The 15,463-nt window shown below is 44.2% G+C and overlaps 1 protein-coding gene across 1 annotated transcript; it reads right to left on the minus strand.

Moving 5' to 3' along the window:
* Positions 1-11,119: 11,119 nt before the first annotated feature.
* RTP2 (receptor (chemosensory) transporter protein 2) lies at positions 11,120-14,491 on the minus strand. The gene is made up of 2 exons (XM_006765856.2): positions 14,320-14,491; positions 11,120-11,630 (listed from the first exon to the last, which is right to left on the minus strand). Exons 1-2 carry the CDS (start codon positions 14,481-14,483, stop codon positions 11,120-11,122), a joined length of 675 nt encoding a protein of 224 aa, XP_006765919.1. The 5' UTR covers positions 14,484-14,491.
* Positions 14,492-15,463: the final 972 nt, after the last annotated feature.

Genomic DNA, 15,463 nt, shown 5'->3' on the forward strand with positions numbered 1-15,463 from the left:
TTATAGATAGTTTGCTTGCATGCCTGGGGTTTTCACAGAGACTGTGTACCCACCATGATTAACCCAGAAGATTGCCCCAAACATATAAATAGATAGTTTGCTTGCATGCCTGGTCCCTTACAAAAGGGGTATTCACAGAGACTGTGTACCCACCCTGATTAACCCAGAAGATTGCCCCAAACATATAAAATCTTCACAAAATGCTGGTCAAATATTGAATGAATGTAGACCCTAATGCTAATCAATGTCTTTGACTACTATATTTACACAAACGACTCCTAAACTTACCTTTTCTCTTATCATGTAGTCCAACCTCTTTAAATCTATTCTACAAAATTATGAATGCAAAATTCTCACCTATCATCATGGAGATAGATTAATAGTATCTATAAAACAAAAATATTGAAACTCACTGAGCACAAAGACTCCAAGGTAAGTGTGCTGAAAAACAGCCATGCAGAAGGACTGTAAAAATACATGTTAAATGCTTCTTAACCTCAAGACATTTACAACACACCAGGAGATATAAAGATATGCTAACAACTATCATACAAGAAAGTATGAATTTATTAAGTATAGATTCAAGAAAGAGGTTGTGGGAATGTGCTGAATGATATCCTTAATTCTGTCCCTAGATATTTGAGACAACTTCTTAAAAGATGGCATTTGGAAGTGGGGGGTGTACTTAAAGGAAGAAAATAAACTTTGGGAAAAGAATGAGAACCAGAGAATTACAGGCTTAGAGATCACTGTGCTGGAGGGCAGGGAACAGCAAAAACACCGTGTGTTTGGGGAATAATCCATAGCACTCTGTGAGGGCAGCTCTAGTTGTACAGACTGATGAACTGGGAGACTGTGGCTAGGTTCAGCTCCAAGTGACCAAAAATAGGGGTGCCTTTGAAAGCAGAAAAGTTTATTTTTCACTTGCATAAAATTTCTTGTTGATTTGATTAAGTACCAAATCACTTCTATCTTGTTCTTCTGCCATGTATGATCTTGACTTCACGATCAAAGATAGCAGCATCCATGTTGAGGGAGCAAGGTAAAAAAAAAAAAAAGAATAAAGATGAAGAGAGTACAGGACACATGGTTATAATCTATGGGAGACTGCATGGCTATAACAGTATCTCCCATTCCATATGATCTTCTTACAATGTGCCTTTGGCATGTCTGTTTTTCCGAGGCAGGGCCTTTGCCTCCTACTTATGAAACTGGGCAGATTTAGTGACTGTTCTGATTAGAATATGGTATCATTGATACTATGTGATTGTCAAACTAAGTCATAAAAGAGGTGTTAATTTTTGCTTTCCTCACTGGGATACTCATTCTTGAAGCCTTCAGCCACCAGGGCAGTCTAACTGCCCTAAGGTGGCCATGTTTTGAGGAAGCCCAACAGCCCACATGGAGAAGTGCCAGGACTATGTGGAAAAAGAGTTACCCAGCCAGCCCTAGATGCTTCAACTCCAGCCACTGTCTGACTGCAACTGCCTGAGAGACCCAGAATCAGAAGTACTCAGTTGAGTCCTTCCCATATTTCTGACCCACAGCAACGATGAGAGATCATAAAGTGGTTACTCTTGTATTTTGCCATGAGGTTTTTTGTTAAACAGCAATAGATAACCTAAATACTATTTTTAGGAAGTTTCCCCCCAAAATTTCACATATAACTTCTGTGTAATGTATCTTTTGGCCAGAACTTAGTCCTATAGCCATACCGTTAGGGGTATGAGCTAAAACCCTATCCCTATGGGAAAAGGGGAAAACAAATTTTAGGCGATAACTGGTCTGCCACCGCTAGGATAGAAACTGCTTAAAGACTAGAGATATATGAATACAATGTACTATTTTTTTTAAAAAAAAAACTTATTTAAAGATCACCTAATATGCATCTGCATCTATATCAGTTATCTATAATAATAAAAAGCATAATATGCAAATTAACCAAATTGCCAAACAGCAGAATGATGATCCAGACAACCTTCTGGATGAAGCCAGGATTACAAGGGCGGCCCAGGCAGCCAGGGCTGTGAGGGCAGCCGTGAAGGCCTACTCTTGTACAAATTTCATGCATTGGGCCTCTAGTAGAACTATATATTCTTTTGTGGGTTAACAAGTGATGTTTGATCTTTGTTAAGTTTTAGTCTAAATTATAAATGGACTTTCAACTAAAATAAAATATACACTTACTATTATTACCTACAAGTTTCTGCTATGATGTGATTCCCACTTGCCTCTCTGATCAGTCTTCCAATCTTCCCTTAGTTGGGAGTGGAAGGGTATGGAGATGAGGGCAAGTGAAAGGACAGTCGATGGGAGCAAATCAATCCTACCTCTGGAACTGTACCAGGTCCCCAGGCAGAGAGCATCTGGTCACTGCACTGACTTCCTGATTAAGTTTGCATGAAATATAAGGCAAGGGGACCCTGTCTCCTAAAGTCACACTTAATAAGGTATTCATGTCAGTCAGTGAGAGAAACAGTACTCTTACAACCTAATCTACAACAAAACACAGCAAAGAAATTTTTTCCCGTGCTCCCTGGGCCATGCAAGGTGAACACATCTGAGTGAGCTCACTCCCCACCCACCCTTAGCAACAAGATACCTCTTCAAGTGAAGAAAACTTTGGTAAAATAGGAATTTTCTTTCTTCCTTTGTTTGAGACCACATAATTTGAAGATGCATGATATAATCTCCAATAGAACATTCCCCACTTACCTGGCTGTAAACAACAGCAAAAAATAGTCATTACGCAAGTGAAAAGTTATAGTTCAAACACATGAAAACAATCTAAAGAATCAGAGTAAATGCCTCCATCTCCCCTATGGATAAAATGACTATAAGAAACAAAAAAACCAAAACCTTACTGACTTTAGCTTGAATTTTTTTTTTACCAGATTTGTGAGGTATTGCACCAATAATTTTTACATTAGATTAGACAATATAAAAGAAAATATACATTATTATGTTGATAGCATAATTTTCTCTATATAATTGCCTCAATAAATTCCAGAAAACATTGAAATAATGCCTATCAGCTTTTGAGAAGAACTCAGAGTAAAAGACTGTGATCAGAAAATGTAATACTCAGCCAAGTTAATTTTGGGAGTGGATAAGAACAAGAGAAAGGCATTCTGAGTCAGCAGACCAAATGCATACCCTTTCTGAAAATATTACTCACAAAAGTACCTCACATGAGCCCTAACCAGTTTGGCTCAGTGAATAGAGCATTGGCCTGCAGACTCAAGGGTCCCAGGTTCTATTCCAATCAAGGGCATGTACCTTGGTTGTGGGCACATACCCAGTAGAGAGTGTGCAGAAGGCAGCTGATCAATGTTTCTCTCTCATCAATGTTTCCAACTCCATCCCTCTCCCTTCCTCTCTATGAAAAATAAATTAAAATATTTTTTTTTAAAAAAGTGCCTCACATGAAAGAAAGTAAGTCAAAATAAAGAACTCAAAGTGGAGTGAACTGGTTAAAGATGGTGAGAAGACATCCTATATAATAAAGGCTAATATGCAAATTATCCGCTCGAGAGTTTACCAACCAGTTCAACCACTTGCTATGATATGTGCTGACCACCAGGGAGCGGTGTGAAACAAAGGACCGGGTCGGGGGTGGCACAGGATGAAGGAAGGCCCCAGCTGGAAGCTGGCAGCTGGCAGCTGGGAGAAGGAAGGCCCCAATCGGCCCTGATTGCTGACCAGGCCTAGGGGCCCTACCCGTGCACAAATTTCATGCACTGGGCTTCTAGTAAACCTATAAAATGTAAGAGTTGATTCGTAAATTAATATTACAAAACATAATGCATATATCTAAGATAACTCTTGAAAGAGAATGTATGAGTTATAAAGTCCTTTATTCATTTAATTATAAAATATTAGATTTTTCTAACAAAACTGGAAGTTGAAAGCTGGCAGGGAAGAGGATGTATGAAATTCCTCCTCACCTACCAAAATAATTAATAGCTTATATAATTTTCATGAAATGCATATGGGAAAATGATTTTTAAAAATTTAACAATAGTGTAAAATAAATTTTTAAGATTAATAAGCATTAAAACAGAAATAATTTTTATGTGTAGTGCTTTCCTCCTTAATTTCTAAATAAACTATATATGTATATATTTTATCCTGTGATTGGAAACACCATTTTTAAATTTCCAAAAAACTTGAATTTTATTTTATTTTGGTTAACCATTTGGTTTTCACAATTAAATATCTCACATTCAGGGGAAAAAAACCTTTTGGCATATTTTTGTTTTATTTTTTACATTTATTGAGACATCTGAGTATCCCACAGACATTGAATAAGAGATATATCATTTGTCAATGCCCTGCAGCCAAAGATCACCAAAAATATATGTGTTCTGTAATCAATTGGGTTTTTGACTCATTGCAATGAGTGAGAAAGCACCCTGGAAGAATGAAGCATCTCAGAAAAGGATGTTAGAAAGAGCACACTGTAGCTCTGGGGTCTGTATTAGGAAAAGATTCTTGTAAGTGGGCTTTGTTCTGGATTGGTTGACATCAGAAAATAGAGATGATTCTATGTAGATATCTTAATAATTCTTTTCTAGAAGTGAGAAGACAAGAACAAGGCAAAAGTTATTATGGGTAAAGAAGTAGAGCCACTAATATTGGCCGGGAAAGGGGGTTGTGTAATCATTTTTGTGGTTTGGACCATGTTCATGCTTCTATCTGTATGCTTCTACGTGGGTTATGGAGTGGTCTTACTCTTCCCTTGATCTAGCATCATCCCAGGGTAGTGTTATCTGAGGTTGGTGTTCTATGGAATTGTTTATGTCCAGCAGGAGAGCACCATGACCTCATACCTTCAGATGTTTTGGGCTGCTTTTCCCTTTCTCATCTTTTATAAAAACATTTTCATATACGAATGCACACACACATACATAATAAAAAGTTAATGCATTTTATTTAACTAGGAACATTTATTCTTGTTTAATTAATTTACTACATATAACAGATAGTGACATAGTATATTTAAAACTTTAAGGAAGTAATTCATTCTTATTGTGGAAACAAATAACAAAAAGCAAATATACAAAAATGAAAATCATCTATATTATAACTGTTTTCAATTAAATTCAACATGCATTAACAATTGGAATCAGAAACGAATTGCCTGCTTTCACTGGTTAATAAATTAGTTAGTTGACCTTATTTTGAACATTGAATACACAAAGCTTTCTGCGTTGTTTGACTTAAGTTAGTTTTTTGACCTGCAGCTCAAATTCTCATTGTCCACAGAGCACTTGAAGAGATCCTTCACTTCTACCATATATCTAAAGTGAGAACTAAAACTATTCTTAGCTACCTGAATATGAAAGAGAGATGGATGGGAAAAGACCAGAATGAGAAGGGAAACACTGAATGCTTCTCTTAATATATACATAGTGCCTAGTACAATATGTATAGTCATTCAGATGTTCATAGAAGGCCTGAGGGCAGGGTTTCTGTTCAGCACTACCTTTTTTAAATTTTTTTTTTAAAGACAAATTCTAAAAATGACTATAAAATGTTTATTATTCTCCCTCCGAACTCCTTATTTGAGCCCCAAAAATGTTGTCTTCACCCACTTCCAGCCTACCTGGTTTTCCTGCCCTATTTCTAGCCAGTGCTCCCAGGTTCCTCTGGTGTTCTATGTTCCATCCCCTGCCTCTTCCTGTACTTGTTTGCTTCTACTTCCTAAACATGAAGCACCTTCTTTTTTCTTCTTGCAGCTTGGGATGCACTTAGCCCATTGCCAGCCCCAGTCTTGACCTCCTGACCACTTCTGCAAAACATCTCTTCTCTCCTAAGAGGCTGTTTCTAACCCTTCAGCCCCAAGGTATGATGAGGACACATTGTGAGCCCTCCAAGTCAGGGACTATGTCTGATTATCTTTGTGATTGTGGAATCTCTAGGATAGGTCAGGAATAAAATAGAGCACCATAGATATATGTTGACTTGTGGATGAAAATGAAGGAATATAGCTGTATAATCATAGAATCTACTCCATGCCATGTTTAGGGGTGGTATTGGATTTATAATGACTCATTCTACTGTACCATTGAACTGGTACCCAGATCTCAGGAGTCTCAGTTCAGCATTCCTTTGCATGCCTTACTGTCCCCTTCATCTGTACTCTGCAACTCCCACCAGCAATCCCTGAAAGCCACATTTGCTTTCTCAACAGTGTAAAATCAGCACAAAGATGCACACAGGGTTAGAGCGCACTGCCTTCTTGTAACACTCACAACAGAGATGTGGTTACAGGACAGATACAGAAACAAAAGACTTAATAGTAAGGGACCTACCATGACAGGTCAGGAAAGCCTCATGAGGGGTGGGGAACAAACACTCATTCCACGTGACAGCAACAAACTTTGTGAGCACATGGTTCATTTCTCCACAAATACCTACAAGAGGTCTCTCCTGAACCTCTGTCCTCATGCTAGCAGAAAATTTTTGCACATTTTTTCAGACATCTGTTTTCAGGTTTCTAGAATCCCAACTTCCCTCTCTGTCTCCAGGTACTGGCCTGGAGTCCACCTGTCACCTAGATATTAGCAAGTGGCTCTGTCCTCTGTGCAAAGTACTGTGTCCTTGTCCAGGATCTGACCTGAGTCTTAATATATATAATGTGTTAGGCCCAAACAGTCTTTATTTTATTTTCTCAAATTTACTGGGGCGACATTCGTTAATAAGATTATATAGGTTTCAAGTGTATGAGTTTATAAAACATCATCCATATATTGCATTGCCTGCTCACCACCCAAAGTCAAGTGTCCTTTCATGACCATATATTTCACCCCCTTCACCAAATTTAACTGCTGCCCCTCCCTCTCTGGTAACCACTATGCTGTTGTTTGAGTCTATGAGGTTTTGTTTGTTTGTTTTTCCCAAACAGGGTTATTTAATTCTTCATTTCTTGGCAGGCTGGACTCCCATACCAGATTAAAACTAACCAGCTCACAAACATTACAAAACTGGACACCTCACTAAACCCTAGTTTCCCCTCAGTAAGTGTGGATAGTAAAAGTGCCTGTTTCATAGGTTATTATTAAAGGGAAGTTATACATCATAGCTGGCACAAAGTCAGTATTTTCTTCACTTCCAGCTTGGGGATACCATGTACATGAAATATACACAGGATGATTCTTGCTGGGGGGCAGGTGTGGTGGAGAATATGGCATACAAGACAAGAATTTAGTCAGTCAACCCTTCTGGGGACAGACGATGAAAAATAACCAACAGTGGTAGACAGACACACATGCACACAAGCGTGACAATACAATATGATAAGGGCAATAGCAGAGGTAGCCTCAAGGTGGTGCTATTCTAATGCTGCCTGGGGCTGTGAAAGAGGCTTCACATGGGACGAGTGCTCCAACTGACACTGAAGATAAAACAGTTGAAAGCCGGATGGGATATGTGTTCCAGGAGAGTTGGCATCAGGGTTAGATGAGCACGGGCTTATCCCAAGTCGCAGGATCACATAGTGATTGAAAACTTAAGTTCTGGAATCAGAGAGACCCTGAATTCCAGCCTCAGCACTGTGCCATAATAACTGGGTCATCATGCACCAGTTTCTAAACCTCTGTAAGTCTCAGCCATAAAATGGAGATAATATAATAGTATCTGCCTCAAAGGGTGGTTTTCAGAACTAATTGAGACAATGCACAAAAAGCTCTTAGCACAGCACTTCACACACAGTAAATTATTGTAATAGCAAATGTTTATTGAGCACCTTCTCAATAAATCTTCTATATTATTATTTCTAGGAAATGAGAAGTGCCTGGCTAATGAGACTTAGGTGTTACCATTAGCAGAAAAAAGCTCTGGAAGAGTTTAGGAGGATAGTGGGCTGTTCATATCTGATTGTTAGAAAACCACCCCAGGATAGTGGAAGGTAGGCTGTAAGGAAGGAACCTACAGCAATGATAACCATTAAGAAGGCTACAGAGGCAAGGCACACCAATGATGCATTTGGTCAGCAGTAAACAGGAAGGAAAGAAAGGAAACCAATCCTAGAGGTCCTTGGGAAGAATAATCAAGAGGACAGGGCAACTGATTCATCATGGTGGTACATGGTGGGGAGAGAAGGTCAGAAAATAACTCCCAGATTTCTTAGAAGTAGGAGGAGCAAGTTTGGATGGAAAAATAATGAGATCAGCTCTGGTCATGCTGAGGGTGCTCCCAGGGGGAGGTCAATTGGTCTGGGGGCCTAAAGCTCATCAGACATGCTTAGAGGAACTATAACAACCCAGAATTCATATGCGGTGAAAACGTAAGCCATGAATGGGTATATGTTACTGAGGGAAAACCAGCAGAGTAAGAGACTCCCTGGAAACACCAGTGTATAAGAGATGGTGAGCGAAAGATTTTCACAGTGGAGAAAAAACAGAAGTGGGAGAGCCAGGAGCGAGTGCTGCCATGGCATCTTCAAGGAGATGATGCAAAATGCAGCAGCAAAACCAAGTGAGATACAGACAGAAAAGTGGCCGGCGGTTGGGCAATGAGGTACGGGTGAGTTTCAGGGACCTGGAAGTGATACTTCCATGAATTAAGGAAAAAATAAGAGGTAGAGAGAAATGCAATCTTCTTTTGAGAATGTTGGCTTTGAAGGAATAAAACATTACATGGCAATAGTTAGAGAGGATGTGGAGTCAGGGGAGAGTCATTTTAGTTCAATAGGTAGAGGTCTGAGAAGAATGAGCTGATGAAAAAGGAGAATATGTTTATCTTCTGGACTTTTTTGGGGGCCTCATCTCATTTCACCTACTTATTGTCACTTCCATTTTCAGTGGCTCTTCATCCGTCAACTCCTAGGCCTCACCTCAGAAGCCTCAGCTTTCTGACCCACTTGATGCCTGCCCCTCCCCTTTGACACAATCTTAGCAGTCTACCCCTAGTCCCACACACAATGTCAGTCCCAGATGTTGTCACTGCATCTCATTCCTGTCCCTTCATGTCCCTTTCAAACTCCCAGGGTGGACCAGAGCAGGGTGAAGACAGTCCTCTGGAGGCCACTTGATCCCTGAGCTCCTGATGTTTATTGTCTCAGAAGCCACCAGGTCTCTGAAGTTGAGCAACACCCCACAGGCACATACTCTGTACAGGCCCACCTGAGCATTTTCTGTAACTGACAGAGGGGAACACACCTCACATGCCTGCTCATTCACAAATGCTCCAGCCTGATGCTCTTCCTGTACCTCTATTCCGTCCACCCAGACAAAGGTAGATTCTTCCAGATTGCCCAGCTCCCTATAGGTCCACAGAATATATTGGATAAGCCACCAGAAACCCCCTGCCACAACTGGGGAAGAGTAAAGCTAGGATGCACACCTAGCGGGCAAGTGTGACACAGTGCCCAAATCATTTCATCTCTGGGAACACATCTAGCCAGACACATCAGCCTTGATTCTCATCTTCAGTTCTCAGACCCCACTTGGGGCTGAGGCTTTAACAGTGGGCTACAGAAAGATGTGACTATCAGGGAACAATGTGGGGTGCGAATTAGAGAGTTTTCTTTTTTCTCTTCCAGACAATAATAAATACCAGGTCATATGACACCAGATCATGAGTCAAACTGCCTAAGTCACAGCCATGCCTGAGGGAATGGGCGCAGCAAATGCATTTTCCCTAATGGGGTGGTCTCATGAACTGGGCAAAGGAAAAGGGGTTGGGGACAAGTGCTGTCTTTACTGCTCATGCTTCCCCTTAGTCATCACCTCCCCTGAATTAAGACACTGTCACCTGGAAGTTCCTCATTCACAGATCTGCCCCTTCCCTCACTGTCCCCAGGATTTAGGACAGCTGTAGAACCTGCTACAAGGTATTTTCACACAGGACGGCAGAGTCACACACTATATCCTGTTTAAGCAGTGGTGCCCACAGCTCACACATTTCTGTAGAGCAGGAATATATCCTCCAAGTCCCAAACCAAGAGCACGCGCGTGCATGCGCGCGCGCGCGCACACACACACACACACACACACACACACACACAGTCATCATCTTGCAGTGAATTTCAATGTCTCCCCAGGAAGTAAGTTCAAGAAATGTTGAGACCCACAGATTCCAATCAATTATCAGCCAGAAGCACAGACATTACATACTAGTATTTATTTGTGTATCTCTACTGGACCCCACCATGGCTGTCCCTGCACCCAGAAGGCTTCATATGCACTTTTAAACTTGTACCTACCTCTCATTTTAGGAATCCACCTACATTTAAGTGGGGATTTCAAGTTCTAAACCAGTGCTGACCAATAGAAATATATGTGAATATGTTCTATACCTGCACAGTACAATATGGTAACCACTGGTCACATATGACTACTAAGCACTTGGTATGTGGCTGCTGCAACTGAGGCACTAAATTTTACATTTTATTTTATTTTAATTAATTTAAACAGTCACATATGGCTAGTGACTAACACGTTGCACAGTGCAGCACTAAATAATTCCAACCAAGCAAATGTTAGTGCCAGAGTAAAAAATTAAGCCTTTGCAGGCACTCCTGGGAGAGTGCTGGGAGAGAGGCACTGTCTTTATTGCTTCCCTGTAACCATGGCCTCCCCTGAATGAAGACACTCAGCCACACTGTCACCTGAAGATCCCTAGGCTGGGCAAAGACACACTGACTAGTGATTGAAGATCATTGGGTGGGGCCACTGACTTCTCCAAGGGGAACCATGGCAAGATGGTCCGAAACAGCTGAAGACAAGCTTGAGAGTGAGGTAGGGACAAGACAGGACATAAAGGGGTCCTCATGGGGTGTGGAATATGGACATAAATTAGAAGGCAGGGTAGAAGATGGGGCTGGAGAGAGACGATACCTCCCTGTAGGTTTAGTACTCTTCTCCCTTTTCCCCATCACTGTACATTTTAATAAAAGGACCATTAAGTATCTCCTAGACTAGAGCAAACCTCTCATTCTGCAAAGCTCCTAGCGGCAGCTTGCCCTAATAAACGGAGGTCCAGAAAAGTAACTGAGATGTCCGGCGTCATATATTGAATCTGTAGCAGAATCAGGACCAGGACCTTGTCTCCCCCACGTCCCCGCACCCCCCCACTCCCTGCAAGCACCATCCTCCCGCCCCAGCCAGCTGCACTAAAGGAAGACAGAGCCGTGCAAGGAGACCTGCAGGTAGACAATGAGCAGGCAGAGAGAGGCCCAGAAGAGGCACCATCGGAGAGAGAAGAAGCTGTAGCCTGAGGCCTCCTGGAGCATGGGCTTAGAGGCACCAGAGGTGTAGGTCGCCTCCTCCTCCAGCAGCTTCTGGCTGGGCTTCCAGTGCACGATGCCCTCCTGGCAGGCCTCACAGAACTCACTGCGGTGCGGCCCGCTATCCGGGCGACTGGCCACGTGTATGCGGTACTGGCCACCGTCCTCGTCGTAGCACTGCTCGCGCAGGCTGCTGATGAGGTTGTCCACCAGGCTCTCGATGTTCTCCTCCAGCATGCTGGACTCCTCCTGCCGCGCCATGCCACACTCATAGCAGAGCTGCTTGAAGACGCGCATGCGCACTGAACCCATCCGCTGGGTGCGGTCCAGGTGCATGTGGAAGAGGATGACCACGTGGGGCGACTGCCAGGTGTGCCAGCACCAGGAGCAGTGGAACCTGCGGGGGTGGGAGAGAGGGATGAAGATGGGTCTCTCTCCTAGCGGCAGCTTGCCCTGGACAAGTCCGGAAAGGAAGGGCCTGTGTGCCTGGGCCTGTAGGTAGAAGCAGAGTGTTTACAGCCCCCTGGGTTCCTCAGCACTCCAGGTAGGCTCCCCGGGAGAATGGAGCAGCACAGTTCCCCAGGAGTCTGGCTTCCAGCTGTGCTCGCCAGCGTGCCTCCTGCGCGCCCTCTGGTGGACCTAGCTTCCCCCAAGTTTGATGGACTCTGGACATGCACCTGGATGCTGCACAGTGGTTATACTCCCCTAATCTGGGCCTTATTTCTCTTTTGTGAAATTAAGGGTGACCGTGTCCAATAAGGAGGGTCAGACCTCCCGTGACTCTGATAGGGAGATGACCAGCACATCTCACTCACACAGCCTACCTGCTCCAGGGAGAAGAGGAGACTCCTCTAACCTTGTCAAGCACAAACCACCAAGAATCCACCAGATGGACAGATGGTGGGGTGATAGGCCAGCAGGAAGAGCACTGCAGAGTTTGGTCCCTGATCCTTCACAAAGAACACTCTCTGTCTCTTGACAAATCACCCCTAGGTCCCACTCCACCCTGCAGTAGAGAGTGGGAAAGTGGATCCTGCTCTGTCTCCTCCTCACATACATACATACATGAACACTCACCATGTTGTCTACCCTGGGCTCCCTGAAGTCCCAGCCTCAGGAAACACGAAGAGAAGTGGCCTGGGCCTTATCTAGCCGAGCCCAACTTCATCAACCCCCGCCCAATGCACTCATCACCTCCAGGAAAGCTCCTTCTACCCCTGGGATGAATCTCTACCAGGCCCCTGACCCAAAGGCTTTACAGGCAGGCAAGGATCTATTGGGCTGAATCTTCCCTCATTATTGGCCCTCTCTGGGCCCCCTATATGTTGGCCATGAAGGACCTCTGATGAGGGATTCAATTCAACCCAATAGATACCACCAAGCACCACGTAACCCAGGCTGTGGAGTAGAGGTGATGCCAAACCTCACCTGACCCCTTCAGCCCAAGGACCACAAAGCACAGATCAGTACCTATCACCGCCCAAGCAGGATTGGCAGGGAGAGCAGCCCAAGTGGTCCTGAGCCAAAAGGCCCTTACCTCCATGTTGGCCAGAGCTATGGGACATCAGGACTCATGTGTCCCAAGGCTTAGAGGTAGAGTGAACCCATGCACAGAATAGGACAGAGCAGCAGTTCTCCAGCCCTGCCTGAAGCCAGCTGGGAGACACAGGCCACTAGCTTGGAATAGGACCAGCTGATTCCTGAGGCAAGGAGCTCAGCCCTTAAACTCCTGGGTCATTGTGCCCAAGTTTCCAGTCCTTTGCACCCCTTCCACCAGCCAGCTCAGAAGCTTCATGTTCTCAACCTTCTCCTTCCACACTTTCTTAAATCAAGCCAATCCAGAGTTGTTTCCTCTCCCTCAAGCCAGACCTCAGATCTTAATCCCAAAATACCAGACCTAGCAGAAGGGGACCTTAAGGATCATCAGCCTTTCATTTTTCTGAAATGAAACAGAAACACTGAGAGAAAGAAAAACACAGTCAGGACCCAGCACATAACAGGTGTCCAATAAATGTCTCTTAAATTGATTTGAATTGAAACGAACCAGTCAACCTCTGCCTCTGTCAAAGACAGGTTCACTCTGACATTTACAGGTCTTAAAGCAAGAATACAAATGCAAGCTCCCAACCCACAGTCTGCCTCCTGTTTCCACCCTTCGCATCATGCTGCTTCTGAGGGGCTTCATACATAAACATGTTGTCTGAACATCCAGCCAGTGTGTCCAATTACTAGAACACAGCCACCTGTTAGCCTCCTGTCTTTGAATTGATGGACCCAAGGAAGAAGCTTGCTAAGACCCCTGAGATGAGCTTCAGGCAGCTTGGGCAGGGAATTCTGTGGTCCTAATCTCAAATCACAGTATAGAGAAGGGAGAGGCATGTGGGCTTCAGATGGACATGTCTCCTTGGCCTATGGGAGAAACAGGGCTCCTATAAAGTATGCAATGCTAGGCCCTACAGACCTAAGGGAAGTCCTACCCAAAGCTAAGTCTTTTTGTCACAGACCCATACATAATAGAGTTGGAAGGCACTTAATTGGTCATTAAGGCCAACCCCCTGCTTTTGCAAATATGAACACTGAGACCTAGACAGGGAAAGTGACCTGCCCAAGTGTACAGTTTCTAGAACATAGCAAGTGGCCAATGAATGTTTTTGTATTCAAATCAAATTGGATTGAGCTGACTGGACATACCTAGGACTAGAGCACAGACTCCCCATCCCTAAGCTAAGGCTTTCCCTGGTGACCTCATGGCCTCTTCCCCTCAGTTCCCACCACTCTTTAAGAGATTATGAAAATAAGAAAACACTTAAAATGTCAGATATTGCAGGGGCACTAAAGATATTATAGCTCTTCAATTACCATGGAAAACAGAGACTCAAAGACAGAACACAACCTGCAGGGCCACCTGAGAGTCAGTGGTACTGCTGGGATTAGAACCAAGACCTCTTTCACCTACCCAGCATTCCTTCTCTGCCCCTTCCCTGACCTGACACCAGGATGAGGCTCCACACACCTCTCTCTGCCTCGGCCTGGAAGGTGCCCAGGGCTGTGCTCCAGGAATGCTTGCCTCCTTTCTGGCCTCTCACCTGCCTGAGGCATGCTGCTCCAGGTACTGCTTCCAGCCAGGAGCCAGCTCATTGGGCTTGAGGTTGGGGTCTATGATGAGCTCCCAGCTGTCCGCAGGCTTCGCCACCTCCATCTTCTCATAGAAGACTTTCTTCCACTCACAAGTGGTCAGGTTGGTAGACATGACCCTGTGGGCAGGTCAGGAGTTTGAGCTCCACCTAAGTGAGAACACAGAAGGAGCCCAGGTAGGTGCAGAGAAGTTCAGTCTCTGTGGTCTGAAAATCTGCATCACCAGGACCAGGAGGAAACAAGACCCAGCAACCTCCTTTGTCACCCTGGAGCCTGTTGCCATGGCAGCTGGGTGGGGCACCAAAAGCCAGGGCTGGGGAGGAGAGAAGTCTCAAGGGAGAGGTCCAGGGCCCTGAGCTGAGCTTGGGAAGCAGAGCTGGGTGTTGACACTAACTAACTGAAGCAAGCAGGGTGAGAGGCTCAGTCCAGACCAAACTCACCTTGGCCTCCAGGGCCCTCCAGGAGGCAGACAATTCAGTGGCCCTCCTTCATCATCCTTCCAGGCACTCTCCACATCGTGTACTATGGCAACTATGTCAACCGAGGGAGCCAAGAAGAAACAGGGATGGAGAGATGCAGAGCCTGCAGCTCCCACATCCCAGATGTGCTTGGACCATCATTTGCCATGTGCCAGGCATTAACTGCTTGACCTGTGTGCAGGACAAAGCAGGGATTAGTTTCCCTTCATCTAAATCAGGAAATTGAGGTTTACACAGCTCTGGTAGCTCAACCAACACTCGGAGCCAGGCCTTCCAAAATGAAGTTCATTTGTTCATTCATTACAGTACTGTTGAGCTCCTAATGCATAGGGGTTGAGAAAGAAGTGACAAGGTCCTTTTGCCTGGGGAGATCTCAGACCAGTTAGTGAGATGGAATGTAATTTAACCTGCTGTGAAAAGCACAGCAATAACATTTTAGATTCATAGAGTCATAGAATTGTTAAAACTCATATTTGGTTCCTGGTCCCAGGCTCACTGAGGCAGCTGCTGGAGGAACACATTTGTTCTGTGTTGCAGGGTCCTGCAGCCTGTGCTGCTGCTACAAGAGGCCAGGCAATAGGAGCCCACAGCTCCCCAATGCCCAATTTAAAGACTT

The sequence above is a fragment of the Myotis davidii genome, unplaced genomic scaffold, assembly GCF_000327345.1.
Source record: "Myotis davidii unplaced genomic scaffold, ASM32734v1 scaffold41, whole genome shotgun sequence".
NCBI lineage: Eukaryota > Metazoa > Chordata > Mammalia > Chiroptera > Vespertilionidae > Myotis > Myotis davidii.